The 17,816-nt window shown below is 39.1% G+C and overlaps 1 protein-coding gene across 2 annotated transcripts in view; it reads left to right on the top strand.

Annotated features, from left to right (window-relative positions):
- The window catches only part of ARFGEF1 (ADP ribosylation factor guanine nucleotide exchange factor 1), a 456,734-nt gene that overhangs the window by 424,237 nt on the left and 14,681 nt on the right, over positions 1-17,816 (top strand). The window contains exon 38 of one of the 2 annotated variants that reach the window (XM_030215298.1): positions 17,620-17,737. In XM_030215298.1, the coding sequence (XP_030071158.1) occupies positions 17,620-17,737 (118 nt within the window). Of the gene's footprint in view, positions 1-17,619; positions 17,738-17,816 lie in introns of those variants that run through there. The other variant, XM_030215307.1, reaches the window with a different exon arrangement.

The raw sequence follows: 17,816 nt of genomic DNA, 5'->3' as shown, positions 1-17,816 counted from the left end.
TTCCTCCATCCATAAGTCACTACAAGTACCGTGTCTTCTTATGATGTCATAATAATGTCTTACAGGTAGGTATAAGAATAAATGCCCATTGGGTAAGTGCCACTTCCCCTTAACCTGATCAAAAGATGGGAAAGCCTTTTGCCACAATTTAAGTCTCCCAGTCTCCGACAGCCGTTCTATGCCCAGGTCTAAAATCGTCAATCACACTCACCCATACCTGGCTCGAAATCTGGATTTCCCACCAAAGCGATAAAAGGGGAAATTTTGGAGGCACCTTTTCTAAAACTTTCTCTACCAATGCCATGCTTTCCAGAGAGGCGAAACAATTTAGGAGGTATCAGCTTGCCACCTCTTATATCTGGTACCATACACCAATGTCGGGATCCAAACTGCTACCCAAAATAATGGTAAGTCAGCAGGGCAGAATTTCACTGCATCCACTATACAGCTCATGCATCCAACGCATGAGTGGAGCCACATTATATAGCCACAAGTCTGGAGTCCACAGCCCCCTTCCCTTTGGGAAGGGTGAGTTTATTGAATCAAATTATTGCTGCTTTCCCTGTCCATAAAAATTGTTATTGGTATACTTTTAAACCATCTCACTTCCTTTCCATTTATCCAAAAAGGCATCATTTGTAATGGATACAAACGTTTAGGAAGCGCCACCATTTTAAACGAGATAAAGGCAAATTCTTCTATTTCTCACATAGTTTTTTAACTTCCATTTTGTCTAATATGGTTAGTTTGTACAACATCTTTACATCAGAACATAGGTCCTTTGGTCCATTTCAGTGAGATTACACTCCCCTGAAGGCTACCACTCCCCTGAGGGCTTCCATCCCAAAAGTTCAGACTTCTCATAATTTAATTTTAGGCCAGAAAAAGTACCAAACTGGTCTATAAGCTGAGTTATCTTAACTAAATCCTTGGCAGGATTGGTTAAAAAAAAAAAAAGCAGCATGTTATCAGCAAACAAATGAATCTGTTTTCTGTGGTCTTATCTGAATGCCCAATATATCTTCAGAATTTTGCAATTTTATAGCTAAGGGCTCCAGAGTAAGAATAAAAAGAAGGGGGGATAATAAGCACACTGAAAGAGCTGCGTAGTGCAGGAAGGTCACAGTACTAGCTGGATTTCAACCAGAGCTACACACTAGAGTCGCATAGTGCAACAAAAACAGTGCAAAAACAGAGTTCGTGGAGAGAAGCTGGTGAAGGTATTTACTGTGGAAATAAGAGGCTAATAATAAATGGGAGAGGAGGCAGTGGATAAGCAGGGCATGTGTGGAAGGCAAGAGAAACTGAAAGAGATGAGGAGTAGAGGGTGGATGTGGAGGAAGATCTGGGGACAACAGAGGGTAAGAGGACGTGTAGAAGGGAATGAAGAACATAACATAAGAATAGCCATATTGGGTCAAACCAATGTTCCATCTAGCCCAGTATCATGCTTCCAACAATGGCCAATCATGGTCACAAGTACCTGGCAGAAACCCAATTAGTAGCAACATTCCATGCTACCAAACCCAGGGCAAGCAGTGGCTTTCCCCCATGTCCATCTCAGTAATAGACTATGGACCTTTCCTCCAGGAACTTGTCCAAAACCTTTTTAAACCTCGATACGTTAATCACTGTTACCACTTCCTCTGACAGCGAGTTCCATGTCTTTAACTATTCTTTGAGTGGAAAAATATTTCCTCCTATTTTAATGTAATTTTATTGAGTGAGAAATTGATTCACTTCTAACCATTCTACATCTCTCAGGATTTTATAGACCTTAATCATATCCCCCTCAGCTGTCTCTTTTCCAAGCTGAAGAATCCTAACCTCTTTAGCCTTTCCTCATATGGGAAGAGTTCCATCCCTTTTATCATTTTGGTCGCTCTTTGAACCTTTTCTAATTCTGCTATATCTTTTTTGAGTTACAGTGATCAGAATTGAACTCAAGGTGAGGTCACACCATGGGAGTGATACAGAGACATTATAATCTTGATCTTATTTTGCATCCCTTTCCTAATAATTCCTATCATCCTGTTTGCTTTTTTGGCCGCTGTCAAACAATGGGCAGAAGATTTCAGCATATTCAGTACAATGACACCTAGATCTTTCTTGAGTGCTGACTCCTAATGTAGACCCTAGCATCAGGTAACTATATGGATTATTCTCCCGAATGTGCATCCACATTAAATTTCATCTGCCAATTAGATCCCCAGTCTTCCAGTTTCCTAAGGTCTTCCTGCAATTGTTCACACTCCGCATGTGTTTTGACAACTTTGAATAGTTTATGTTTTCCAGATCATTTATCAATATGTTACATACCACCAGTCCCAGTACAGATCCCTGCGGCACTCCACTATTCATACTCCTCCAGTGAGAAAAATGGTAATTTAACCCTACCCTCTGTTTTCTGTCCAGCAATCAATTCCTAATCCAAAAAACGACATTGCCTTCTATCCCATGACTTTTTAATTTTCTTAGGAGTCTTTCATGAGGAACTTTGTCAAAAGCTTCCTGAAAATCCAGATACACCACATCAATTGACTCACCTATATCCACATGTTTGTTTACGCCTTCAAAGAAATGAAACAAATTGGTGAGGCAAGACTTCCCTTGGCTGAACTCATACTGACTCTGTCCCATTAAATCATGTTTGTCTGTGTTCCATAATTTATTCTTTATAATAGTTTCCTCTATTTTCCCTGGCACTGAAGTCCCTGGAGCCCTTTTTAAAAATCGGTATTACGTTGGCCACTCTTCAGCCTTCAGGTACTACGGATGATTTTAACGACAGGTTACAGATCACTAACAAGTCAGCAGTTTCAAATTTGAGTTCTTTCAGTACCCTGGGGTGTGTGCCATCTAGTCTAGGTGGTTTATCACTCTTTAACTTGTTAATTTGGCTCAGTACATCTTCCAGGTTCACCAAGATTTCTTTCAATTTCTCCGCATCATCACCCTTGAGCTGGAAGAAACAAGGGGTAGGAGATGTTTGGCAGGGAAGAGCTGGAGACAGTAGGGTGAAGAATGTGTAGAAGAAGAGATGAACTGGGGGAGACATGGTGTGGGGGGAGAGCTAGGGACAATAGAGGACAGGGGGATATGTGAAAGGGGAAATGAGCTGGTGGAGATGGGAGTAGAAGATGTGCATAGCAGGGGAAGAGCTGGGAACAACCAAAGGGTAAGGGAGCATTGGAAAGGTGATAATAGATGGGGTAAGCTAAAGGAATGAGTGTAAGGGAAGATGACCTGGGGGAAGACTGGGTAAGGGGCATGTGATATGGGGTGAAGAAGAACTGAGGGAGGTAAGAGGATGTGTGTGGGGGAAGGGGGGAGAGATGGAGACAACAGAAGGTAAGGGAACATGTGTGGAAGGGGGACTGAGCTTTATGAAACATGGTAGAGGGTGTACAGGGGGTGGAGGAAGATGAGCTGAGAGAGAATGTTGAAGAAGGGACGAATTGGGAAGAGTAGGAGGGAGTGGTGAAGAGGACAAGCATATATGTGCATGTGTATGTAGAGGAGAAATGATCTACAGCTTTATGTTTAGAGTTTCTGGAATTCACATATTTTCATTTAGCAATCTGCAAAGCCCAAGAGAAATTATAAGTAGCACCAATTTTTTTTCAACTGATATTTGTGACATCAACTATGAGCACCACTGTGTTGCTGCAAGAAGTCAATGCTGCATGCAGTTTAGAGCTCCCTTTGGACTCAGAGACATCACTGAAAGCCAGAAGCCTTAACTATGGTGCACTATTACAGTACTGAAGGGAGGAGGGTGGAGGTGCACTTAATCCCCACGAAGAAAATGTCCAATGTGAAAACGAGGGAGTGGGGAAGGTAGGCTCATTCCAATCAGTGAGAGAGACGTATAAAATAAAAACAGTTTATTGGTAACATCAAACAATGACTCTACACAGCTGTGTTTCGGCGCCGAGGCACCTTCTTCAGGAGTCTACGAAATCAAACATAATATAAATATAAGTGAAAGTCAAGAAACAATTATATATATTAAAAAGATGTCAAACTGCACACACATTAAAATAAACCTATTACAAAAAGAAAAAGATCTACAAAAAACGTTTAAGAAACCAAAATACGGTATGGTCACAACACAATTCTTCTGTGTATGACACCCCAATGTGGCTGTATCACCTGAACTTTACCTTATCTCATGTGGCAATACCACATGAACTTTATCTTATTTCAACATCACTCTGTATTTGTTTACACCGGAGACTGCAATCGCATCTCCGGCTCTATGTAAGCCATATTGAGCCTGCACATAGGTGGGAAAATGTGGGATACAAATGTAACAAATAAATATATTCTCCTACGCTGAATTTAACTAATGTGAACAATATGAAAACAAATGTAAAATATAAAAAAATATAAACATACTTAGGTTCACAAAGATATTGAGCGTATGTATATATAGAATACAAAATTTACATCAAATCATATTTAAATAAAATACAAGTCAAAACATACATTTTAGGAAAAGGAGACATGAAATCATACATAGCATAATCTAAATAGGCCATAGAGATATGTAAATACTAACTGTATATATATATATATATATATATATAAAATTGTGAACACCTATCTTTCTAATGGGAAACTACCAACAGCATTGAAAGGGACAGTGGTTCGCCCTTTGCTGAAGAAAAACAACCTTGACCAGGACAAACTTGAAAGTTACAGGCCAGTATCCAACATCCTGTTTCTAGGGAAACTCATTGAACAAGCAGTCTGTGTTCAACTTAATGAAAGGAAATGGCCCCGAGTATCTGAAGAATAGGACAATCCTCTACACACTGCCAAGGACACTAAGAACCTCCCAAGGACTTTCACTAACTACACCCTCTCCAAAGACATTACACGATATGATACCTGCAAGCGAGCCTTCTCCGGAGTAGCCCCCACACTCTGGACTGCATTGCTTGAAAGGCTCCGCTTAACATAATATCTCTACTTCAGCAAGCAGGTGAAAGCTTGGCTCTTCAACCAAGCCTTTAATGGAAGAAGTAACTAACTGAGATAATATTTAACCATCTATCTGACCTCATGTCCAACTTTCTTCAAATCAGTCACCTTGCTTTCAAATTCTTCCTACTTTCTTACTCATCTATATGATGATGTAAGCTCTTTGAGCAGGGACTGTCTTTCTTCTATGTTTGTGCAGCGCTGCGTACACCTTGTAGCGCTATAGAAATGCTAAATAGTAGTAGTAGTAGGTTGGATCAGAGAGGTAGTGTTTGGTGGCAGGAAGACCACCTTGACGTTAGACAGCCTGACATCATCCCTGTGTGCAGCAGAGTTATCACAAAGCAGCAAAATCTGACACTTTTGTGCCCGCATTCTAGTGTTTAACTTCTTTAGCCACTGCTTCCAAATTTCCCCAGTCATCCACAAATTTGCGTTAGCCTCGTATGACACAGGAAGTCGCTTAACTTTCTTGAAGCAACGGGGCTGTTTGCTCTTTCCAATGATGAGGGGTTCCAACTTCTGACTCCCATCCATATTGCAGCAAAGGAGGATCGTCGGTCGGTCCTTTGATGTTTTACCTCCAGTAGTTTCGGCAATATTTTAATGCAAGTGTCGCTCGCCAGTAGAGACCATTTTCGTCAGCATTGAAAATGTCACAAGGTGCAAACTCGTTCAAGATGGTAGGAAGAACTGAAACAACCCAATTTTCAGCACCAAAGTCATCAGCGTCTTGTTTCTCACCATGCTGTTTCTTGAGTTTTATTCTGTTCCTTTCCTTCCATCTTTCCAACCATCCAACAGTGGCTTTGAATTCAGTCAGTCCAAGACTTTCTGCTACCTGGATAGCTTTCTCCATAAGCAGTGGACCACTGACAGGAAACTGTCTGCTCCTGACTTGAGAAAACCACCGAAAAAGAGCATTTTCTACCCCCAGCTTTTCCCGCACGTTTTTGTTTCCGTTGTGGATTTGTATTGTTTTGCCAGTCTTCCAGAAGCTGGTCTTTCTGCTTCAAGACACGTGAAATTTGACTGGGATTGACACCATATTCTTTAGCAATAGATGCTTGACTTTGTTAAGAACTTCTATTCGTTCAGCAAGTGTTAAAGTCTTACAGTTCCGCCGCCGTGACGACGACCCCGGTACATGCTCCAACAACATTCTTTCCCCTAATCTGCCTGGGGCAGTTAAAGAGGCGGTAAGTTTGAAATCTCGGTTGTCACGCGCCAATCGGCTTCCATATTCCATGCACGCGCTTATACGGAGTCTTTCCTGCAGAGGAGGGGTCTTGAAGCATGCATATAAGCGAATCTTGCACTTATCAGTGGTGTGCTAAAATGAAGTTTTTCCCCATATAAATTGATGGTGCCAAAAACGGGACCGAAGTACTGCATACAGTTAAACAGAGCATGCTCTTAACCGATGTGCACTTAAATGGAGTGCACTGTATATGTAAATAAATTCTTTATGTCCATATGTATATGAGAGGATAAATGGGCCGTAAATATATGAAACCAATTACTATATATATGAAATACATCGTATCCAGATGTACATGAGATTACAAATGGGAAACAAATCTAGGCATTGCTGGTACAAAAAACTAACACATACAGAAGAATATATATAGGGAGGTTTGTAGAGACCAACCCAAGAAGAAAATCTTATTGATGCTGATAAGGAACACAAAAAAATACAATAAGTGCCTCAAATAAAAGACTAACCTTATGATGTGATGTAAATTGCCAACTAAACGCATGTATACCAAGTGGTATATGGTACAGTGGGACTACAGCCCTATAGGAAAAGAAAATAAGTTGAAATGCTATGGAAGAGGATGGGTGGACAAAGTTGGGGAGAAAAAACTATTTCAGTAAGGTCAGCACAAATATGAAACCAGTTTTTCAACCACTAGCAATAAGGATGTATTAGGGGCTCTAGTAACGGAGCTGCAAATGAGGAGTAAAAAATACCCATGCTGTTTATCAGTACCAGCTGTAGCATTAGCAAGGTTGTAGTTCTAAAGAAGCGAGGTGAGATCTGAGAGAAAAGCAACTACGTTGGTCAGCTACAACATACGTATGCATAAACTAAACAAATGCTGACGGTGTTGATATAATAAGGATTCAACTGGCGATGTAGCACAGTGTAACGTTAAAGTGTTGCTAAAAAACCACAAGGGAAAGAATATAACAATTTCGTGTATGTGAATATAGAGTCACTTACCACAATTTAACGGCTTCTGTGGACAGTAAAAACGGTCTCGGTGAAGTATCAAGGGCAGATGCACAATGCGTCTGATATTTAAGTGCTCAAAAAACGCGACAAAATTTTACAGGAATTGCTGCTACGCATGAGCGTGGGTATACAAAAAATGATATAGCAATTGTTTTACAGGAACAGGGATTGTGTCCAAAAAAGGAGGGAAATATACGTACGGAGGGAGGCAATTGAACAATAAAAAAAAAAAAAAAAAAATGAAGGACGTAAACAGTTTGAGAAAAGCGGCATGCATATTCATGAGAGGGTATGAATAATTCACACGTCATACTGAAGTAGCCTCTAGAGCAGTGATGGGCAACCTTTTGAGCTTGGTGTGTCAAAATTCGCCAAAAAACCGAGCATAACTCGGGTGGTGTGTCACTTCGAGAAAAAAAAACATAATTTCGCGATATTTATAGTTTAAATAACAAAAATGTGTAATTGTAATATATAACTGTATTTAATAAACCAAAAACTAATTATTTAACTTACCTGCTTAGTGACTTCTTTGTTCATCTGTCAGTCGGTTTCTTTTGTTGGTCTTGATATTATTTAACTTGTGTGGGGTGCCGTGAACTAAGATAAGTGAGGGGGAGGGGGAATTCTTTAACTAATCTGCCTATTAGTGACTTTTTTGTTGCTGAATTTCATTGGCTAAATCTTCAATTGATATTTCTACTGAGTGGTAACTCAGATATTCTCTTAATAATTGCATCTTTATTCTGCATATCGTGAAATAGAACTGGTGCACATCATAGGAGAGTTTCTTTAATAAATTCTCCCTCACTGAGTGCTTTTCCATGCTGAGCTATAGAGTGAGCAATGCTCAAACTTGCAGATGTTAAATTTGTAGAACCTTTTACAAATTTAAGGATGGACTTAGATTGGCTCTTATAAAAGTGTAGCTGCCTGGAAATGTATTCCTTCCTTTCATCCTCACTTTTTTTCAAGAGCTGGGAATGATTAGTTTCAAAATGTCTATTTATATTCCACGTTCTGCTTACTACCGTTTCAGTAAATAGAACGCAAAATGATCTGCCATTTTTTTCTATAATGCCATACATCTCGGTCCATGTCTCTTGAAAGGGTCGGCTACTGCTACTACCACTTCCTTTACTTAACCTTGGTTTTTATTTTTTGGGTTCTCCATCAGGGGGGCAGTGACAGAACATAGAATTATAGATAGCCTGTTAGCCCTGCAGGCAATTAGGGGTTAACTAGCCTAACTGACCACCTTATGTAAATTAAGATGGCTGCCGCTATTTCTAATGGCGGGAAACGGCACCCATAGCACATGCCCTCGCCTCTCCCAGCCTCCCCCTCACCTATCTCAGTAATGATGGTCAATTAGAAATCCACGACACCCCAGAACAGTAGATTGGATGATGGTTGCTGTGGTTATGTGGTAATGGCGATCACAGGGCCCCCAGAGATGCGTCCCGCACGGCATTCCGCTGCTCTCTGCTCCGCCGGCCGGAAGTGAGGTCAAAGATCCCCTAACGGCCGTGCAGGAGCTGGGGCAGAGGGAGCAACAGGGAGGGAACAAGTGGAGGACTCGGAGGGAGCCAATAGGAGCGCACACGGCACCCCCCCCCAGCGGGTAAACATGCGCCGGGGGGGGGGGGGAGGTCGAGCTGCACCTGGGGGGGCGCATCGGCGATCCGCCCCGGGGAACGCCGCTGCTTCTCTGTATGCGGCCACATGCGGCCGCGTGTCACCGAAAATGGCTAAGCGTGTCAGTACTGACACGCGTGTCATAGGTTCGCCATCAGGGCTCTAGAGTGTAATACAATGCTTGAACATTGTATCCGAGCAGTCTCCAAACAATCTCTGTCTGCCTATTCTCTTTTAAGATGAGCCGACAGAACGATCGCATATAAAGAGAACACAGGCTGTGCATTGAAAAAGAAAGCTTCTATATAGAGCTATATAAATTGTAGTAAAAAACGTGTTAACATGTTGAGAACCAAGGCATGCTTATTCTTGATATATAATAAATATTCCAAATATGATATTGAAGCAGCTGCTAGAGTTAAATGCAGACTTCCATCCTATGTGTGCAACCATCCAGAATAGAGCTCAAAAGCTTTCTCTGAGAGGGTAAACCGGCACGTACGAAACAAACGTGGCTGTACATTGGGACGAGAGCTTCCACACACAGATATGCAAATTGAGGAAATACAGACACAGAAATATCAAAAACCAAACAACAAAGGGGGAGAAAGGGAGAAACACGGGGGGGGGGGGGGGGGGGGGGGAGAAATGACACTGTAAAAGAATTAGATACATCAGACAGGGATACTGTGTTCGATGGGTACTAATGTTGCTGATTAACTAAGGTGTATGTAAAACTATAAATACGTAGCTGTAAAAATGTATAAAAACGGAGGGAGATGTGTAAAGAAAGGTCTTCAAACGTGGAGGATAAAAGACAAAAGATATGTAAAAAATATATATTCTTCTATATGTGTTAGTTTTTTGTACCAGCAATGCCTATATTTGTTTCCCATTTGTAATCTCATGTACATCTGGATATGATGGATTTCATATATATAGTAATTGGTTTCATATAATTACGGCCCATTTATCCTCTCATATACATATGGACATAAAGAATTTATTTACATATATATGTATATATATACAGTTAGTATTTACATATCTCTATGGCCTATTTGGATTATGCTCTATGATTTCATGTTTCCTTTTTATATATATATATATATATATATATATATATATATATATATATATATATATAGTTAGTTAGTTAGTATTTACATATCTCTATGGCCTATTTAGATTATGCTATGTATGATTTTATGTCTCCTTTTTCTAAAATGTATGTTTTGACTTGTATTTTAATTTAAATCTATGATTTGATGTAAATTTTGTATTCTATATATAAATACGCTCAATATCTTTGTGAACCTAAGTATGTTTGTATTTTTTTATATTTTACATTTGTTTTCATATTGTTCACATTAGTTAAATTCAGCGTAGGAGAATATATGGTGTTACATTTTTTTTTAGATCTTTTTCTTTCCGTAATAGGTTTATTTAACGTGTGTGCAGTTTGACATCTTTTTTATATATATGTTTCTTCACTTTCACTTATATTTATATTATGTTTGATTTCGTAGACTCCTGAAGAAAGGCGCCTTGGCGCCGAAACACAGCTATGTAGAGTCATTGTTTGGTGTTACCAATAAACTGTTTTTATTGTATACGTCTCTCTCACTGATTGGAAAGAGCCTACCTTCCCCACTCCTTCGTTTTCACATTGCACTATTACTGTACTCCTGGAGAAAATCTGCACCAAAAGCTTTAATATTTTCCATCTTTGAGTAAAAATGTTTCTTTTGAGGTTTAAATTGATTACTATTCAGAGACAGTAGTTATATACTATTTTATTATAGTAATACAGTATGCAGAATTTTAAAATATTGTGAACAGAATTCATAATGTTTTTGCACAGAATTCCCCCAGGAGTAATTGGTTCTTCTTACTTACCTTTTCCCCTGATGCAAGCTATAGTTGAAACGTCAACCATTGCAGGATAACGAGGCATCATCAGGGTAACTCATGCAGTATATATGACCCACCAGTGAGAGCACTTCATTGAGCCCTCAACTTTGTTTTTTCATCTTGCCTACATTGTGGTTCAGATGTGAACATCATCTTCCAGGAAAATATTTTACAGATTTCATTTGTATAAAAAAGCACTCTGGACTTGACAAATCATCATTTTTATTAATAAGGTTGAGCCGTGTTTTTCAGAAACTGCATGTGAATTGTAGTTCTGCATTATTACTAAAAACAAAAATGTTTTTGATGCCTAGGGTAAATGATAAGGGGAGCCAATTGTTAACATTGGCACAGCATGGCGCAGTAGAAATTCCAGTTTGTAAAGTGTACCAAAGGATAGCTTGAGATGTTTGAAGATAGTTCCTGAATAAGGTTTTCTCCATTCAGGAACGGTGTTTAGCATTACTGGAGCTGGTAAGGGTCTTTTTCAGTGTTAGTATGAATGGTACTAGCATTACTAGAAACCAGGTCCCTCAGCTTAATAGTGCTAAATGTAAAGATAAATTAATAAACTTTGGCAGCAGTATGAAACATTTTTGAGACCAAAGGGTTTGTTGCATTGATTAAAAAACACCTTCAAGCCTAGAAACTTATGCAGAAGCCGTCTGTGGCCATAGTACCTGTGACACTTTTTCATGTTGAGCTGTATTCCATGTTACAAATGCTTTTCTTGGGTACTGAAAACCTTTGGTCTTGTACTATACAATTCACATAAAGCATATTCTAAAATAGTCTAATATGCAACTTGTTGTTTTAGGAGATATATCTTTTATATTAATGTGCATGGTCCTGTCAAAAGATTAAAATCTGTTTAGAAATGTTTATTTTTGCCTCAAAAATGGATTGTAATAAATTTGTGTGTCTATCAGGTTATCAATAGAAATCAAACAAAATAAAACATGGAAAAGAAAATAAGATGATACCTTTTTTATTGGACAAAACTTAATACATTTCTTGATTAGCTTTCGAAGGTTGCCCTTCTATCAGAAATTGGTAGGATATCTGAAGAAACTAAGTGGATCTCTTACTAAGGTGCGCTCATGTTTTTGGCGCACGCTAAACATTAGAGATGCCAATGCATTCCTATGGACGTGTCTAACGTTTAGTGTGCCCACAATTTTAGCGCGCGCTAAAAACTTGAGCATGCCTTAGTAAAAGATGCCCTAAGTGAGACAATGCCATTCACCTTTCAAAATATTTCATGTTTTCTGAGGACAAGCAGGATGTAGAATATTCTTACTGATGGGTGACATCATCCAACAGAGCACAGAGTTGCTCCCCAGCATTCTTTTCTAGAAGTGTTCTCTGTTCAAAATGCCTCATCGTGCATGTGTATGTCTTCCTGCCTGCTATCATTATGTGGGACAAGTTCAGGCTTTCTTTTTCCGCAGAGCAATGAGGATCCTTTGTCAATATCTCCCCTCAGCTCGCATCTCTTTTTTTACAGCGGTCTGCCATTTTTTGTTTTCCTCTTTCTCTACACTGTGTAAGGGGGCCAAAAACCTCTCCCTTTATTTTCATTAGCCAGGTTTTTGCCATTTTAGCTTTTTCTTTTCTATTGCTCACCAGGCCCCCCAGTTAAGCCTTGAGCTTCCTGGCCCGGGACTGTTTTTCACAATGAAGCAGTTTGATGTTTGCCTCTTTTTCTTTTCCAGACCTGTCCCTTAAAACTCCCAGTTATAGTGCATCATGTGCAATAGGGCCGTGTCCCTCACAGACATCCTAATTGGTGTCAGCAGTGCTTGGGACCTGATTATAAACCCTCTTCCTTCAAGTCAAGTCCGTTAACATTTGCTTCAAACACATCTGTTTCAATGGTTCTAGAGCTGCATCAATCACTGGAGATGTATCAGCATTAAAGATGTCTTCGCTTGCCTTGACATCAAGCGTCACTAGCACCTATCAGTATTGGGCATCCTCCAATTCCCACTTTGCCCTCCCCCCCCCCCCCCAATACATTAGACAATCCAAAAGGTTCCCGGATTCGAGAAGCTCCAGCTTCTGCATCATTCCGTGGTGGTCAAAATTGAAAGGCGATGGGGTTTGATTATACTGCCTTTCTGTTAAATCAAAGTGGTTTACATATTGTATACAAGTACTTATTTTGTACCTGGGATAATGGAAGGTTAACTGACGTGCCCAAAGTTTCTCAAAATAGTCCAGACTGGTTACAATCTACAATTGGAAAACGCCCCTCCAAACTGTCCTCTGAGAGTACCTTCTACACTTGTCCAAGTTAGCTCAATACCAACTCTGTAAGGGTTCACTTTATTATTAATTATTTTATTTATTCATTTTATATTACATTTATGTCCAATACATAAATGGGAAAGAAAAGAGTAAATATCAATTAAAACAAACATTAGGGAAAAATATCATCTTTGTTAGTCCACATTATTGTCCACAATTGGGGATCCAAGATCAGGAAAACAATCTCTAAGAAAATAAGAAAAACACGGAATGGTTAATCTTACAATTCATATTTTCTGAGGGAGGAAGGTTAATCGGTAATTGCAGCCGGTACAGTGGTAACTTAAAGGAAGTTGCTGCAGAGGGTTCTTCATCTGTTCTTTTAACTCCACAAACTCTTATAATTTCCTGGGTTCAACAAACAAGTAATCAGGAAATAAAACACTTACAAGGGAATCGCTCTAGGAAGGTCCCACCTAGGGCATTGATTCTTGGCTTAAAAGCCAAGAGTTCACACCTCCTAGTCTGCGATTCCCTTGATATGTCAGGAAATATATTTATCTTTGAACCCAAAAAAACTATCAGCCATATGTCGGAAATACAATTTCAAAACATTGTTCCTATCAAAGGCAAAAGTCACTAATAATATAACTCTATATACAGGGTATTTTAGGAAAATTTATTTTTCTCAAGTTATTTTTCCTTAATTGGTTCTCCAGAAGTTCCAATTTTTTACAAGAAACATAATTGTCCTTCATTACCAGATTAACTGATGTTCGTAGAGAAACCATTTCCGAAATCAAAGTCTTTCGTTTTTTTATCTTGGACTTCCACTTTTAGATAAGTATTGATATAATCACATATTTATTCCTAAAAATTTTTTTACATCTGAAGAAGAAAGTTATTCACACTCTGCAGCACTTCCCATAGTATGTCCATTGTGACATTGTTTGGCTTCACTAGGTCCAATTTCTCCACAGAAACTGCTCCAGATAACTTCGGGGGGAAGAGCTCACTCTCCAATCCCCCAGTTGGTTTATTATCCGGAGTCAATGCTGCGCCAGGACCTCCTCGGATCGCGTGAAAATCCTAACCCACTTCGGGTGTTTCCACTGTCGACCTCCATAGCGAAGCGTTACTGTTTCCGGGTCTTGGAGAGGTCATGCCAACAGGGGGACTCAAAGTCTCTCCCTCTCCACTGAGGTTCGGCAATAAAGCCTTGCTGTTCCCCGAAGCAGGAACCGATATCCCCGACGTTATGACCCCGAATCTCTCCAAAGTAGACTGAGAAGTGGTGGGAACCCCAGCCGTGTTCGAGGAGGATAACACCACGGCTTTGCCTTTCTTCTTCCCCATTCTCTGGGGAGCGCACCTACTTCTTCAGGTATTCTGGTATAAAACGGGAACTCAACTAACGTACATCCTCCCTCGACGCCATCTTGGATCCTCCAATTTGGGACACACTTTGTCTGGTTTCTCCTCAGAGGCCTGTCTGATATGGGTAACCCTTCAGCATAGCCCTCTGAGTCATTGAAACACGGAAGCCCCTCCACCACTTACAAGGTGGTGTCCCTTCGGACTCTGTAGAGCATAACCGAGACGCAGAATGGCTATCCTACATAATGGAGAATTTGGAACTGGTAAACATTACTGCTATTGAACAGCCTGCAGTAACAACAAAAGAGTTGGCAAACAGATTAAAAAGGAGCCCCAAATTGGAAGAGTCCTGGCCCAGATGGAGTGGCCAACATTTTGGCTGAAACAGTTAACATCCCTCCATCAAGACTTGGCAAACTGCAAAAATCAATTGAGCAAGCAGCCAGATTTGACACCATATTGGCTAATAACAGGCCAAACACATCTTCTTTCAAAGGGAGATCCAAGTAACATTCTTAAAAATTACAGACCAATAACCTGTCTACCTACAGTCTATAAAACTGTTCTCTGCAATAGATACCGACAGAATATGCAATCATATAGAGTCTAATAACATCATGGGAATAGAGCAGAAGGGCAATAAGAGAGGAGTACATGGAATAAAAGAACAGTTAATGTTAAATAAAACCATCGTGGCCTGTTCTAAGAAAAGCATAAATCTTAGTATAGCATGGATTGCTTTGATAAGCATCCTGCATAATAAATTACCTTGAAGTGTACAAAATAAACCATGAATTCATTGAATCTATCAAGTTCACCATGAAAATGTGGCAAACTATGCTCCATTGCAGTTTGTCATTCCTAACATCAAGATCCAGCAAGGCATATTTCAGGGAGACTCCCTGTCCCTCCTTCTGTTTTCATTGGCACTTAATCCACTGAATATTTTTATTAACACTTTGGGCTATGGGTTCAAACTTACTCCTAAAGATGTTAACAATCCAGAGGTTACATTACACTTACTGTCCGTAGATGACCTGAAACTCTACAGCTCCAGTGAACAGCAATAGCGGAACAACTTAAAGTGGTGAAAAGCTTCTCAGATGACATCAAGATGACTTTTGGTTTGGGCAGATGTGTTAAGGTGCTTTTCCTTAGTGGAAAGTTGAGCAAAACTGAAAACACCTGCCTGACTGATCACTGTGAGATAAAGAAACTTAAACAGAAAGGTGTATATAAATATCTAGGAGTGGCGGAAGGAACAGGCAGAAATCATTGAGAGAAAAAATCAGTAAAGAATATTATAGGAAACTAAAATTGGTATTGAAGAGTGCATTAACATCACGGAATAAGATACTGGCCATTAATCTGCCTGTAATTCTTGCACTGATACAGCTTTGAAGTGCCTCATCATGGATATGCAGATCCGAGGGATCTACACCTTAGGTGTATAAGTCCTACAGTTATCATGGCTTTCTTCTGTTTGGTCTGTGTAGAACTTGGGTACATCTCATTTGTTTGGACAGATATGGCATGGATGAAAGAAAGGTGAAATTTGGACTTACAGTACCTGTTAACTTCCTTTCATTGAATCCTGCCAGACAAGTCCAGAACCCACCCACAGAAGCCATGGCAGTCAAGGGCTCTCTGACAAATTCTGAAAGCTAACAGTGGGCGTGTTGTAGCCCACTCCGAAGGTAATTGTACTCTTGGAGTGTGGTAGCTCATTCCTGGGTAGTGACCATAAAATGATGTTTTTTGACTGCATCAGATAAGGCTTTGGTGGTAAATTGGAAACTCAAAAGATAACAATTGGCTTCAGTTTTCTTAGCTTTAACATAGGATAGTGAGGAACTGAATGCAGCACCAGCCCTCCTATAAAAAGAATAGCAATTAAATTACTATTACAATTTATATTCCACTACAAACCATAACAGCTCAGTGCAGATTACAATATAAGATGACTATTCATTTCTAGTGATTTATTAAAAACCAAAATTAGGCAAATTGATATACAAATTGTAATAATTTCTGGAATAAGAAAGATTTTATTAATTTCCTAAATTGCAAGTAACATGATTTCAATCTAACATCTAAAAGTAGTGCATTCCAGTATTTAGCTGCTTGATATGCAAAACTAGCAGTATCAACAAACAGAAAAGCAGAGAGAGTTAAGAAATTTATTGGGACAATACCCGACGTGGCCACGTTTCGCCCTCAGGCTGCGTCAGGGGTAAAACTATAAAAACAAAATATAAAACCATATATAACCATACATATGCATATATAATTCATTACCCATAATAAAATATAGACAAATCACATATACAATATAATGTTTAAAATCACATATATAATCCATAATAATCAATTTTAAATCAACATGTATAAAAAATCAATAATATTGACATATTGCAAAGAATAAAATATAATAAAGCATATATATTTTTTAAAAGCATATAGAGGGGGGGAAAGGGGAAGACATTAAGAGTTCCATTGTACATACCTGTTTGTTGGTATTATGCAGTAAGCAGTTTTTGTGCCTTTTTGGGTTTTTTTGAAAACTAGCAGTATGAAATGTTTTAGATTTTGCTTGTCTCATCAATGGATATTGTAAAGTACGGATGTCCTTTGAACATAAAGACCATTCAGAGGAGAACAGTGTAATCAATGTAACCAAGAAGTCCAGTGCCCAACCATACAAAATTCTATGAATCAAAGTACATATTTTAAACTTGACATTGCGCCTCGGTAGCAAACCAGTGAAAGCTACACAGCAATAGATAGACTCTGTCAAACTTATTAATGAAATCTCATTTGAGCTTTTTTTTCTCTGGCTTGATCCCCCTGCATGGGGACATAACCCATTTATCAGGACTTGTCTGGCAGGACTCAAGGAAAGGAAATCTAACAGATAAGTCCAAATTTCACCTCCATAGAGCAAATCTTCTTGTGGTCCTAGTAGACAAGCTTAAGAGGAATTGATATTCTTTACCAAATTCTATTTAGATACTTGGCTTTGGCAGAGTTTGGGCTCTTTGCAAGTTGTGATCATTTTTATGTTCCGTCAGCATGAAAATTATCCAGAAATGATGATGAGTATAAAACATTGACAGGAACATCTGATAATTTTCATGTTGAATAAATAAAGGGGATTGTGAGCAATAAGTAGTTTAGATCATGCTAAATGTATATTTCTATTTACCCTACAGTGTATGCAGTGAGGCTCTAGGTTATTTCCTCACTCTAACATCAGAAACTCACAGAGAAGCCTGGACTAATCTACTACTATTATTCCTAACAAAGGTTTTGAAGATAAGTGATGAAAGAGTAAGTATGTGTTATTAAAAGCACTGTTATATGAAATTCACAAATTTTATTTCTTTACTTTTTATTTTCAATTTCAAAT

Source organism: Microcaecilia unicolor, chromosome 1 (assembly GCF_901765095.1).
Source record: "Microcaecilia unicolor chromosome 1, aMicUni1.1, whole genome shotgun sequence".
NCBI classification, from domain to species: domain Eukaryota; kingdom Metazoa; phylum Chordata; class Amphibia; order Gymnophiona; family Siphonopidae; genus Microcaecilia; species Microcaecilia unicolor.
The sequence above is the reverse complement of the archived record's forward strand: the minus strand, read 5'-3'. Positions and strand labels throughout refer to the sequence as shown.